Genomic DNA, 13,203 nt, shown 5'->3' on the forward strand with positions numbered 1-13,203 from the left:
GAGGGAGAGGAAGAATTGCTTTCATCCAATTGCTGCCAGTTAGAAGGCTAAGCTCCGATCACTTGGTCTCCTAGCAACCCGCTCAGCCCAGGGGACAGGCAGAGTTAGGCCTCACTTAGGCCTCTTCCACACTGCCTATAAAATACAGATTATCTGATTGTAACTGGATTATATGGCAGTGTAGACTCAAGGCCCTTCCACACAGCTATATAACCCATTTATAATGGACTTAATGTCAGGGGAAAACCTTGACCCTTTACCTTAACTACCACCAATTCCTCAATATTTTATTTCCCAGACCACTATACTTCGCCACAGTAACGCGTGGCCGGGCACAGCTAGTGTGTGTGTGTGTGTGTGTGTGTGTGTGTGTGTGTGTGTGTGTGTGTATATATATATATATATATATATATATATATATATAAGGGTAATGGAATCACGGCACCGGACAAAACGGTTCTATGTGTATATGGGCATTGAATGTTTGCCCTATATGTATATAATGTGATCTGCCCTGAGTCTCCTTCGGGGTGAGAAGAGCGGAATATAAATACTGTAAGTAAATACTGTAAGTATATATATATAAAAGAGTAATGAAATTTCGGCCTAGGACAAAACAACAAAACTACACATCCCAGAAACACTAAACTTGGCAGCACAACCCCTCATCCATGCCTCTACGTTCATACAACAAAAAGAAAATTAAAATAAAGTCCTAATCAGAGGAATAATTGTTTTTATCCAGTTGCTGCCAAGCTCCGCCCACTTGGTCTCCTAGCAACCCACTCAGCCCAGGGGACAGGCAGAGTTAGGCCTCACTTAGGCCTCTTCCCCACTGCCTATAAAATACAGATGATCTGATTTTAACTGGATTATATGGCAGTGCAGACTCAAGGCCCTTCCACACAGCTATATAACCCATTTATAATCTTTTATTATCTGCTTTGCACTGGATTATCTGGACTCCACACTGCCATATAATCCACTTCAGTGTGCATTTTATACAGCTGTGTAGAAGGGGCCTCATATAATCCAGTTCTAAGCAGATAATATAAGATACTTTATTTCCCATACCACCATACTTCGCCACAGCAACGCGTGGCCGGGCACAGCTAGTATATAGTATAATTTCCATGACTTAAGAAATTTTGGAATTAATATTTCCATACATACATGCCACTTGAACTTCTGACTTCCTTTGCAAGAGCGCTCCCATCCTGTTCCTCACGACACATTGATAAAAACCAGCATCTGATCTTTGCAAGGATGGAATGAGATACCTGTAAGACATCGAGGCAGAGCAATTATAACATACATTTAATTTCAGTAGGTATTCTAATGTTATTTTATATCTATCTATCTATCTATCTTTGAATAGCCATGTGAAGGGCTACACACACACACACACATATATATATATGAGAGAACCTATGTTCTGTACTGAGTAATACATAATATTAATGAATGGCAATGCTTGCAGATCTTGGTCCAACATATTATATTCCAAAGAAAACAAGACAAATATTTGGTAGCCCACAAGTACTGGTAGTGCCGGATTTATGATGCCAAAAATTCAGAAGCAAAGATTGCACTTATTTTCTCAACCCCAAAATGCCATATGAATTACTGTATATACTCGAGTATAAGCCGACCCGAATATAAGCCGAGGCACCTAATTTTACTATGCATTATAACTGTATTCTCAATTTGCTACTGACACAATAAATAAATAAACAAACCTACAATAACTGCAATATCGCAACATGTTCATGCAAAGGAAACATCTCATACTCGATCTAGAAATACAGCAGTGTTCACTAAAAGCCATTTAAGCATGAAATGTACCGTATATACTCGAGTATAAGCTGACCCGAATATAAGATGAGCCATCGAATTTTACCACAAAAAAACAGGGAAAACATTGACTCCAGTATAAGCCGAGGGTGGTAAATTTCAGAAATAAAAATAGATACCAATAAAATGACATTAATCGAGGCATCAGTAGGTTAAATGTTTTTGAATATTTACATAAAGCTCAAATTTAAGATAAGACTGTCCAACTCTGATCAAATCATGATTCTCATCTTCTTCAATGTAAATGTGCTTATGAATCCTTTTAATAATAATACAGTAAAATAATACATGTAATAATAATAATAATAAATACAGGAAAATAATACATATACTAATAAATAAAGTAAAATAATAAATGTAATAATAATAATAATAATAAGATCAGAGTGAAATAATAAATGTATTAATAAATGTAATAGTAGCAACAATAATAGAGAAAGACTGTCCAACTCTGATCAAATCATTATTCTCATCTTCTTCAATGTAAAGGTGCGTATGTATCCTTTTAATAATCATAGAGTAAAATGATACATGTAATAATAATAATAATAAATGCACGAAAATATTACATGTACTAATAAATAGAGTAAAATAATAAATGCAATAATAATAATAAGATCAGAGTGAAATAATAAATGTATTAATAATAATAATAAAAATTGAGTAAAATAAATGTAATAGTAGCAACAATAATAGAGAAAAATAATAAATGTATTATTAATAATAATAAAAATAGAGTAAAATAAATGTAATAGTAGCAACAATAATAGAGAAAAGTAATAAATTTAATAATACCAATAATAATAGAGAAAAATAATAAATGTACCATATATTCTCGAGTATAAGCTGACCCAAATATAAGCCAACCAGGACCCTCACCTGAGTATAAGCCGTTAAAAAAAGGGCTGGAAAACTAGGCTTATACTCAAGTGTATACAGTATTTCGTCTCTCCTAACACTGAGCTAACAATATACTAAGTATAGCCTATAACATTACGTTAATTAGGTAATGATTTGAGGTGGAAATCATCACTTATGCAAGCCAATGACAGCACTGATGTTGATTTAAATTGAACTGGATGGTTCAATAATTTGCACCAGCCTATATTTATGTAGCAAAATCTCCAAGATTTTATTAAGCTGCTTGCCTCTGAGGTGAAAGCAGAATTTACCCCAGCTTAAATCAACTAAAAACAAATACATTTGGGTCTGGAATGATTTCATCCCAGTGATTAAATGCAGTTCCCTGCATATAAATACAAAAACATGCCAAGTGCATCTTGGTTCGTGGCAAGCAATTAAAAATAAATAATAGGCCTGAAATATTCATAGTAACATATTTATTTAGGCTTTATTATAAATTTGGATTATCTTTCCATGCACATCCTCTATGAAAAGACAAATGCTTCAAGGATTCGAAGCAAGTTAATCAAATCGAAAGCAAAACAAATCCGCCTTTCATCATGACCCAAGGAACCCATGTATTATATTTTGTCAAAACATTAAGTGATCAAACAGTATTTAAGTATGGCTCTTCACCATTTCTCTATAGTAGTAATACGCACCAATACACTGTGTTTGCTTTGCATTGTTACAACACAATATCTGATGTTAGGGAATATTTTGAATCTGTTCTGTACATGTCAGTGGTTTCCAAATGCTGATTCAGACATTCAAATCCCCATCCTTCCTTCTATCAATCTATATATATAGAAGGGTAATGAAATTTCTGCCTAGGACAAAACAACAAAACTACACATCCCAGAGACACTAAACTTGGCAGCACAACCCCTCATCCATGCCTCTACGTTTATACAACAAAAAGAAAAGAAAAATAAAGTCCTAATTAGAGGGAGAGGAATAATTGTTTTTATCCCATTGCTGCCAGTTAGAAGGCTAAGCTCCGTCCACTTGGTCTCCTAGCAACCCACTCAGCCCAGGGGACAGGCAGAGTTAGGCCTCACTTAGGCCTCTTCCACACTGCCTATAAAATACAGATTATCTGATTTTAACTGGATTATATGGCAGTGTAGACTCAAGGCCCTTCCACACAGCTATATAACCAATTTATAATGGACTTAATGTCAGGGGAAAACTTTTACCCTTTACCTTAACTACCACCAATTCCTCAATATTTTATTTCCCATACCACCAGACTTCGCCACAGCAACACGTGGCCGGGCACAGCTAGTCTATATATATATAAAAGGGTAATGGAATCACGGCACCGGACAAAACAACTAAACTAAATGCCCCACAACCTCGAAAATTGACAGCACAACCTTTCATCCATGCCTCTACGTTCATACAACAAAAAGAAAAGAAAAATTAAGTCCTAGCCACAGCAACACGTTGCCGGGCACAGCTAGTATCTTTATAATTGTGTAAGTGTGTATTTATACCTTAATACAGAAGAAAGTAACTATAATAAAACATCAACTAATAAAAATAATGTTCTACATTAGATTAAGGTACTTTCATTCCCTAAATTTTAATTCTATAGTGCTTCTGTGTTCTTTTGCCAATCTCGAGGACAAAAATGAGGATGTCGCTTCAGTGCAACTGTAAATAATGTAATTGAAAGCTCATTCCATTTACTTGTATTCACTGGAGAAGGCAGTCGTTTCAGAGCCATTATGCAGCCACTTGAATTCCAACGGCCAGCTTCCTTCTGCCAAACACGTGAGCACAAGCCGGTTCCCTTCTAGATGGATCTGTGGCAAGCCTGGTTCTGTCTTGAAATAGGGCGCGACATCGTCTGAAAGAGAAGAAGAACATTTTTGGACATGAGGTTACAAAATGCCTTGAGTCCCCGTGCCAATTTTCACCAGTACTTATTGCTTGAACTCATTAGAGGCAGTGCAATATAAAAATAGAACTCATAGTGAATTCCATATTGAAATCCTTTCCAGAAGTATATATAAAGTCTACAGCAAATATTATAAACAAGCAGGTATCATTTAACCAAATCAATCCGTTGAGAAAGACTGTGAAGGCCAATATTCACAGTGCTTAGTAGTGATATGCGCAGTATTTGTTTCATCTGCTTCATTCATTTATTTGTTTATTATCGTCCATTCGGATGCACAAAACAAAATATGCAATTTTTAGACAATACCAAAGGCGACACGAAAGAGAAAGTTGCATGGTCACCATGCTTGCTTTTGTTTTCCTTTAGTTTCAGGCTACGTAACAATAAGAAGAGACTGAAAGAGGTCTGCTTTCCCATTATAGTTGATGTGTACCAATGGCTGCTAATAATAATATTAATATTAAGAACAATAGTTATTCTGAGACCCTAAGATGAGTCTGAGAGAGGCTTGCTTCCCAATGACAGCTGAAGTGTACCAATGGCTGCTAATAATAATATTAATATTAATAACAATAGTTATTCTGGGACCCTAAGCTGAGTCTGAGAGAGGCTTGCTTCCCAATGACATCTGATGTGTGCCAATGGATGTTAATATTAATATTAAGAACAATAGTTACTCTGGGATCTGAAGCTGAGTCTGAGAGAGATCTGTTTTCCTGTGACAGCTGATGCGTACCAATGGGTGTTAATAATATTAATATTAAGAACAATAGTTATTCTGGGGCCCTAAGCTGAGTCTGAGAGAGGTCTGCTTCCCCATGACGGCTGATGTGTACCAATGGCTGTTAATAATAATATTAATATTAATAAGAATAGTTATTCTGGGACCCTAAGCTGAGTCTGAGAGAGGTCTGCTTCCCCATGACGGCTGATGTGTACCAATGGCTGTTAATAATAATATTAATATTAATAAGAATAGTTATTCTGGGACCCTAAGCTGAGTCTGAGAGAGGTCTGCTTCCCCATGACGGCTGATGTGTACCAATGGCTGTTAATAATAATATTAATATTAATACCAATAGTTATTCTGGGATCCTAAGCTGAGTCTGAGAGAGGTCTGCTTCCCCATGACAGCTGATGTGTACCAATGGCTGTTAATAATAATATTAATATTAATAAGAATAGTTATTCTGGGACCCTAAGCTGAGTCTGAGAGAGATCTGCTTCCCCGTGACATCTGATGCATACCAATGAGTATTAATAATAATATTAATATTAAGAACAATAGTTATTCTCGGACCCTAAGCTGAGTCTGAGAGAGGTCTGCTTCCCCGTGACATCTGATGCATACCAATGAGTATTAATAATAATATTAATATTAATAACAATAGTTATTCTGGGACCCTAAACTGAGTCTGAGAGAGATCTGCTTCCCTATGACAGCTGATGTGTACCAATGAGTATTAATAATAATATTAATATTAAGAACAATAGTTATTCTGGGACCCTAAACTGAGTCCGAGAGAGGTCTGCTTCCCCATGACAGTTGATAACAATAACAATAGTTATTCTGGGATCCTAAGCTGTGTCTGAGAGAGGTCTGCTTCTCCATGACAGCTGATGTGTACCAATGAGTATTAATAATAATATTAATATTAAGAACAATAGTTATTCTGGGACCCTAAGCTGAGTCTGTATAGCCGCCCCGTTTTCAGAAACTGGAACAAATACAAAACTGATACAAAACAATGAAACTAAACAAAATGAACAGCAATTCCATACAAATGCACACCACTATGAAGGTTGATAAGTACTTTAAGGAAGTTACTTACTGATGCTGGCTAGTTGGTTGTATGAGGACAGAGTTATGTTGAGTTGGAGGGAATATGTTGAGATGTGGAGAGAAAAGACTGGGCAAATGAAATAAATATTAATGCCACGGTTCTGTGATGCCGCTTTCCGTGCTACCCATCTTGTAAGAGAAGACTGCCGATGATCAGAATGTTATTTATGGTATCCAGCAGTTTCCTCAATATGTTTTTTTACACTTTAATGTATTTGAAATTCTAACCTCAAACACCGTTGTGTCTTGTACCCTCCAGTGTAATATTTGGTGCTGGGCTCTTTTTCTTGCATTCATAGGAATTAAATCCAGTTCATTAAATTCTCTTTAAAAAGTTGGAAATGTAAGCCTGGATGAAATGATTATCACAGCAGGACATGTCTCAGGATAAATGAAGAATTTTGATAGCAGCCCTGAACAAAACATCTTACAAAACACCAAGATTAATGTGCCTTTCAACATTGTCTTTACCCAGACCAACTTAAAATTACATTTTCTCTTCTTTTTTCTTTTTTAAGTGCTCTGTGGGATTTGAATGGGAGAATTTTAATAGTGTGGAAGTGTCAGATACTCCTCCTACAAAGGTCTCATTATTGTTTCTTCCCAGTTGTTTTACACCGGGAAATAGCGGCAGGTAATTTCAGGCCAACCAGAGAACTGATAGAAAATGGGGACAGGAAGAAGCTGTTTATCCTTCCTTTGCTAGCCATTTGTCCCTTTAAATCAATGATTCCCAACCATTTTTGACCAGCATTCGTATCAAAAGAGTTAGGTAAAGGTTTCTCCTTGACTTTAAGTCTAGTTGAGTAAAACTCTGGGGGTTGGTGCTCATTTCTAAGCCAAAGAACCAGTGTTGTCCATAGACACCTCCAAGGTCATGTTGCCAACATCATTACCAAAAGGGTTGCAAATCAGTTTTTGGCAAACTTTAGATTGAGTTTGGTTACTTGGGTACTGATTCAGAAAACTGCATTGGACAGACCACATCAGTTCTAGTTTCTGGTACAGAACATATGCCAACCAGTATTATTTATTATTTATTTATTTGCTACATTTATATGCCGTCCTTCTCACCCCGAAGGGGACTCAGAGCGGCTTACAAATTAAATTTACATACCATATTATATTATTAGCATAGCACAATACTGGCATTAAATTACTATATTGAACTGTATCAATATATTGTAATATTATTAGTAATATTACATGTAAAATATGATATATAATTAATATTATTATATTGTATTATTAGTATTATATCGTATTATAATAGGAATATTATATGTATATACAATATGTTATAATTATTATATATTATTGTAAATTATATAGTATGTGTGTATATATATAGAGAGATAGATAGATAGATAGATAGATACACACACACACACACATACACATATATATACATATACATATACATATACATATATATCTATATATATAAAAGGGTAATGAAATTTTGGCCTAGGGCAAAACAACAAAACTACACATTCCAGAAACACTAAACTTGGCAGCACAACCCCTCATCCATGCCTCTACGTTCATACAACAAAAAGAAAAGAAAAATAAAGTCCTAATTAGAGGGAGAGGAATAATTGTTTTTATGCAATTGCTGCCAGTTAGAAGGCTAAGCTCCGCCCACTTAGTCTCCTAGCAACCCACTCAGCCCAGGGGACAGGCAGAGTTAGGCCTCACTTAGGCCTCTTTCACACTGCCTATAAAATACAGATTATCTGATTTCAACTGGATTATATGGCAGTGTAGACTCAAGGCCCTTCCACACAGCTATATTACCCATTTAGAATCTTATATTATCTGCTTTGAACTGGATTATCTTGAGTCTACACTGCCATATAATCCACTTCAGTGTGCATTTTATACAGCTGTGAAGAAGGGGCCTCATATCATCCAGTTCTAAGCAGATAATATAAGATTATAAATATAATATGTAATAATTACTGTGATATAACAATACAGAACAATATAATCTCTAAATTCATGACAGTAAATAAGGAGCAACACTCTGAAAGCATAAGCCACAGCAACGCGTGGCCGGGCAAAGCTAGTACATTTATATATAACTAGCATAGCATGTTATTGTGGGGAGGGGCCTCCAGCTGATGTAAAGAGACAAGATGGAACTCTCTTCATTGCTCCCTCTTAGCTCTGGCACCCAAGCGGCAGTTGGAGATGGTGGGAGGATTTCAGTAGTTGCCACAAAAAACCATATTTAATCATCTAGAGCTGATGTGGTCTATCTAATGCCATTGTCTGAATCAGCACCACAAATAACCCCAGGAATAGGCCTAAAAACGGAGACAGCAAGGCTCCCCCGCTTCCACTCAGGGGGAGGGAGGAGGAGAAGCAGCAGTCAGGAGGCTTGTTGTCACACCTTTTGCACCTTTCATGGGTAGTCAGCCTCTTCCCTCCCAATAGTCATTCCAGTAAAACAGTCCAGTTTCAAGACACAAACGGACTTCTCCACATCTCAGGTATAGTAGCTAGCTGCTTATGGGTGCTGTTCATCGTGTGTAACCACGAATACGACGTAGTTGTGTGATATGAAATCCTGATGCGGAATTCTGCCATTGGTTTATGTATATCCATGCACAAATCTGGTTCGAGCGCCATGCAGCTCACTATAGATATCCGCACAGCTATTCCTGGATTTTCCCTATCCTTCAAGTCCATACTACACTAATTAAATGGTTCATTAACTGTTTCTCTCTTCTTCCAGTTTTGTAGAACAGCATCTAAACATTTAGGTAAGAATGAAATAGAACCTGAGATGTTGTATGTCTTTCGGGCTGTGTGGCCATGTTCCAGAAGCATTCTCTCCTGACGTTTCGCCCACATCTATGGCAGGCATCCTCAGAGGTTGTGAGGATCCTCTGAGGATGCCTGCCATAGATGTGGGCGAAACGTCAGGAGAGAATGCTTCTGGAACATGGCCACACAGCCCGAAAGACATACAACAACCCTGTGATCCTGGCCATGAAAGCCTTCGACAACACATAGAACCTGAGATATTAAACTATGTAACATGATGGAGGGTTTCAAGGGAGAAACAGTGAACCGGTCAAAGATTTAAGGAGATGCCAAAGAAATGGAAATTTGGGGATGTAATAATTTCTAAGGTCTCCCTTTGAAAAAGAGTGTAGGACTGACGATAATAGTTGCCCCAGGCTTAGCATTCAGATTTCACTAAATCCCACAGCAAAACTTCAAGAAGTATAAAAGAAGTTCCAACTTTTAACATATTTCTTTGAAACTACCAGAATAATGTGCTTCAAAATAAAAACCTTGACATACTCAGCATGTCAGAACTACATAGGAAAAACCATAAAGGTTTTATACAACTTGATTATGAACAGTTTGCATGCTACATCCCATAAGCAAGTAGGTAAAGTTTGCCCAAGGGTCCTCTCCAGAAAATGAGAATTACCACTAAGTGTAAAAGGCAGTTGTGGAATAACTCCGCTAGTCCACTTCTTGTTCTTATGAAGCAAGTTGAGCTATTCAAATGGGTGCCTAGCGATTAGCCTAATTTTATTTGTACCTGCTTTCTTTAGGTTACATCAAGAGCCAAATTACCGTATATACTCGAGTATAAGCCAACCCGAATATAAGCCGAGGCACCTAATTTTACCACAAAAAAACTGGGAAAACACTGACTCCAGTATAAGCTGAGGGTGGTAAATTTCAGAAATAAAAACAGATACCAATAAAATTACATTAATTGAGGCATCAGTAGGTTAAATGTTTTCGAATATTTACATAACGCTCAAATTTAAAATAAGACTGTCCAACTCTGATCAAATCATGATTCTCATCTTCTTCAATGTAAATGTGCTTATGCATCCTTTTAATAATAATAGAGTAAAATAATACATGCAATAATAATAATAATAATAATAAATACTGGAAAAAGAATACAAGTAATAATAAATAGAGTAAAATAATAAATGCAATAATAATAAGATCAGAGTAAAATAATAAATGTAATAATAATAATAATAATAATAATAATAATAATAGAGTAAAATAAATGTAATACAGTAGAGTCTCACTTAGCCAACATTCGCTTATCCAATGTTCTGGATTATCCAACACATTTTTGTAATCAATACATCATGATATTTTGGTGTTAAATTCGTAAATACAGTAATTACTACATAGCATTACTGCGTATTGAACTACTTTTTCTGTCAAATTTGTTGTATAACATGATGTTTTGGTGCTTCATTTGTAAAATCATAACCTAATTTGATGTTTAATAGGCTTTTCCTTAATCCCTCCTTATTATCCAACATATTTGCTTATCCAACGTTCTGCCGGCCCATTTAGCCTGGGTAAGTGAGACTCTACTGTAATAATAAATACTGGGAAAAGAATACAGAAAATAATAGAGTAAAATAATAAATGCAATAATAATAATAAGATCAGAGTAAAAAAATAAATGTATTAATAATAATAATAAAAATAGAGTAAAATAAATGTAATAGTAGCAACAATAATAGAGAAAAATAATAAATGTAATAATACAAATAATAATAGGGGAAAATAATAAATGTACCATATATTCTCGAGTATAAGCTGTCCCAAATATAAGCCAACCAGGACCCTCACCCGAGTATAAGCCGAGGGGGGCTTTTTCAGTCTTAAAAAAAGGGCTGAAAAACTAGGCTTATACTCGAGTATATACAGTAATAGAAACTTTGGTAATATTACTCTGGAAATAATAATAATAATAATAATAATAATAATAATAATAATAATAATAATAATAATAATTTTACTTTTGTACCCCGCCACCATCTCCCCAGAGGAAAAGCATTACTGCCCTAGCTGGCTACATTTCATACATAAGAAAAGTATGAAAAACCATTGGAATAAAGTATTTGTCTCCATAACCAACGTAAGTTATATGCAAGCCAATACTGTATTTAATTACTTTTTAGCAGAGACGAAATATACGTCATGACAAAATTACAAAATAATATGCTATCGGTTCTCCAGAAAACTTTCAATCATGGTGTTAATTAAGAGCAGAAAAATCTTCAAAAGCACTTCAACTTACATGGTAGCTTTGGACGCCAAGGAAAGGAAAGCAATTTTGGGGAAGGTGGTGGACAGATAGTCAAATCTTCCGTGGATAAGATTCAACGTGCATTTCCAAGACCCTTCAGTAAATAGACTAGCACCGTTGGGCGAATGATTCAGACTTCTCTAGTGGGATTAGATGCCACAGCACATGCTCCAGTATCAGATTTAAAAGGTCTTTCAATTACCAAGGGGCAGGGGAGAATTCTATCACCAGACCTACACTAATCCACTTCATCATAACTGAATATTTTCTAATAACAAGTGCAATCTGATCTATAAACCTGGAAGCCCCTTTCTATACAGAAATGACATATTTTTTTTTTAGAAGGAAGCACACTTCAATCCTTCAGGAAGCTTAAGGAGTTGCTATGAAGTGCATAATTTTTCCTCAAACATCTTCAGTGCAGCTTTTGTTAGATAGGAAACAGTGTGTAGATACAGATCTTTCCAGTCAATGGCTTATGAATATTCTTGTGAGTCTCACTCACGTCCTAATTCTTGCATGAGTGCTTTTGAATGCAGGACTTTAATGTGTTTTTATTTCAAAAGCAGCCTTTCCGTATGGGGGAAGTGTTGGATTATGGATGTATGTATATGAAATAATAATAATAATAATTTTATTCTTATACCCCGCCCCATCCCCCCAAAGGGACTCGGGGCAGCTTACATGGGGCTTTGCCCAACGCAACAGTACAAAATCAAAACAAAAACAATAGACAAATCAGCAACCATAAAAACATCAGCATAAGAAAAACAGTCATAAAAAGTCGATACACAGAATAATATTAAAATCATGAATTGGATCAAAAGATCTGGGCCAAGGTGCGGAAAAAATATCAAGTCATCAGGGACGGGTAATTACATCGCAGGTGAAATGTAAATCAAGTGTTTCTGCTGTTTTGCTAGAGTGTGTGTTTCAGTCATGAAACAGTTAACAGCAGGCTAGTTAGACTGACAGCCTGCTATGACCTATCAGGCATGATTTCTGGCTTTGGAGGTCAGAACTTCCTGCAGACTGAGGAATGTGTCTTCTTATCTCTGTGTGTTGAGCTGTGCTTGCCGAGTGAAGAGGCTATAGAAGAATGCCAGCTCAGAGCGATGGCTTTTGCTATGCTTTGTAAATATGTTTGTAGATATTGAAATAAATGTTTGGACTTCAGACTACTGATGTGTCTGAGTCTAACATTGAAGAGGAATTGGTGAGGCAGACGATTGCAACCAATTCATCAGGGTGCTGGAGAAGATGATTGATGGAGTTTGAAGAAACCCACCCAGCATGCACCCCTGACCCCCACGCTGACAGGAAGTTGTAACATTTTTCTCCTGGCAAACAAAGATCTCATGCCTTTTAACTCATTAACAATCATGGTAAAGAAAGAGAAGCCAGTTTGCAACCGTCGATCCTAGTTCTCCGTTTCTCTTATATGCCAGCATGGCCAAGATAAGGAAACTTCCATACATGGTTGCAAAATGTGAATGAGAAGACAACATACAGGGGCCCGGGCTGTGGCGCAGGTGGGAGAGCAAGCCAGCTGCAATTAACTTCAATGAATCACTCTGACCAGGAGGTCATGAGTTCGAGCCC

The 13,203-nt window shown here is 36.4% G+C and overlaps 1 protein-coding gene across 7 annotated transcripts in view; it reads right to left on the reverse strand.

Annotated features, from left to right (window-relative positions):
• sdk1 (sidekick cell adhesion molecule 1) overlaps positions 1 to 13,203 on the reverse strand; it is a 615,491-nt gene that overhangs the window by 542,752 nt on the left and 59,536 nt on the right. For all 7 annotated transcript variants that reach the window (XM_062964472.1, XM_062964469.1, XM_062964468.1 and 4 more), the window contains exons 2-3: positions 4,453 to 4,612; positions 1,174 to 1,280 (exon numbers count right to left, since the gene is read on the reverse strand). In XM_062964472.1, the coding sequence (XP_062820542.1) occupies positions 1,174 to 1,280; positions 4,453 to 4,612 (267 nt within the window). The remainder of the gene's footprint in view (positions 1 to 1,173; positions 1,281 to 4,452; positions 4,613 to 13,203) is intronic.

This window comes from Anolis carolinensis, unplaced genomic scaffold (assembly GCF_035594765.1).
Source record: "Anolis carolinensis isolate JA03-04 unplaced genomic scaffold, rAnoCar3.1.pri scaffold_13, whole genome shotgun sequence".
NCBI lineage: Eukaryota > Metazoa > Chordata > Lepidosauria > Squamata > Dactyloidae > Anolis > Anolis carolinensis.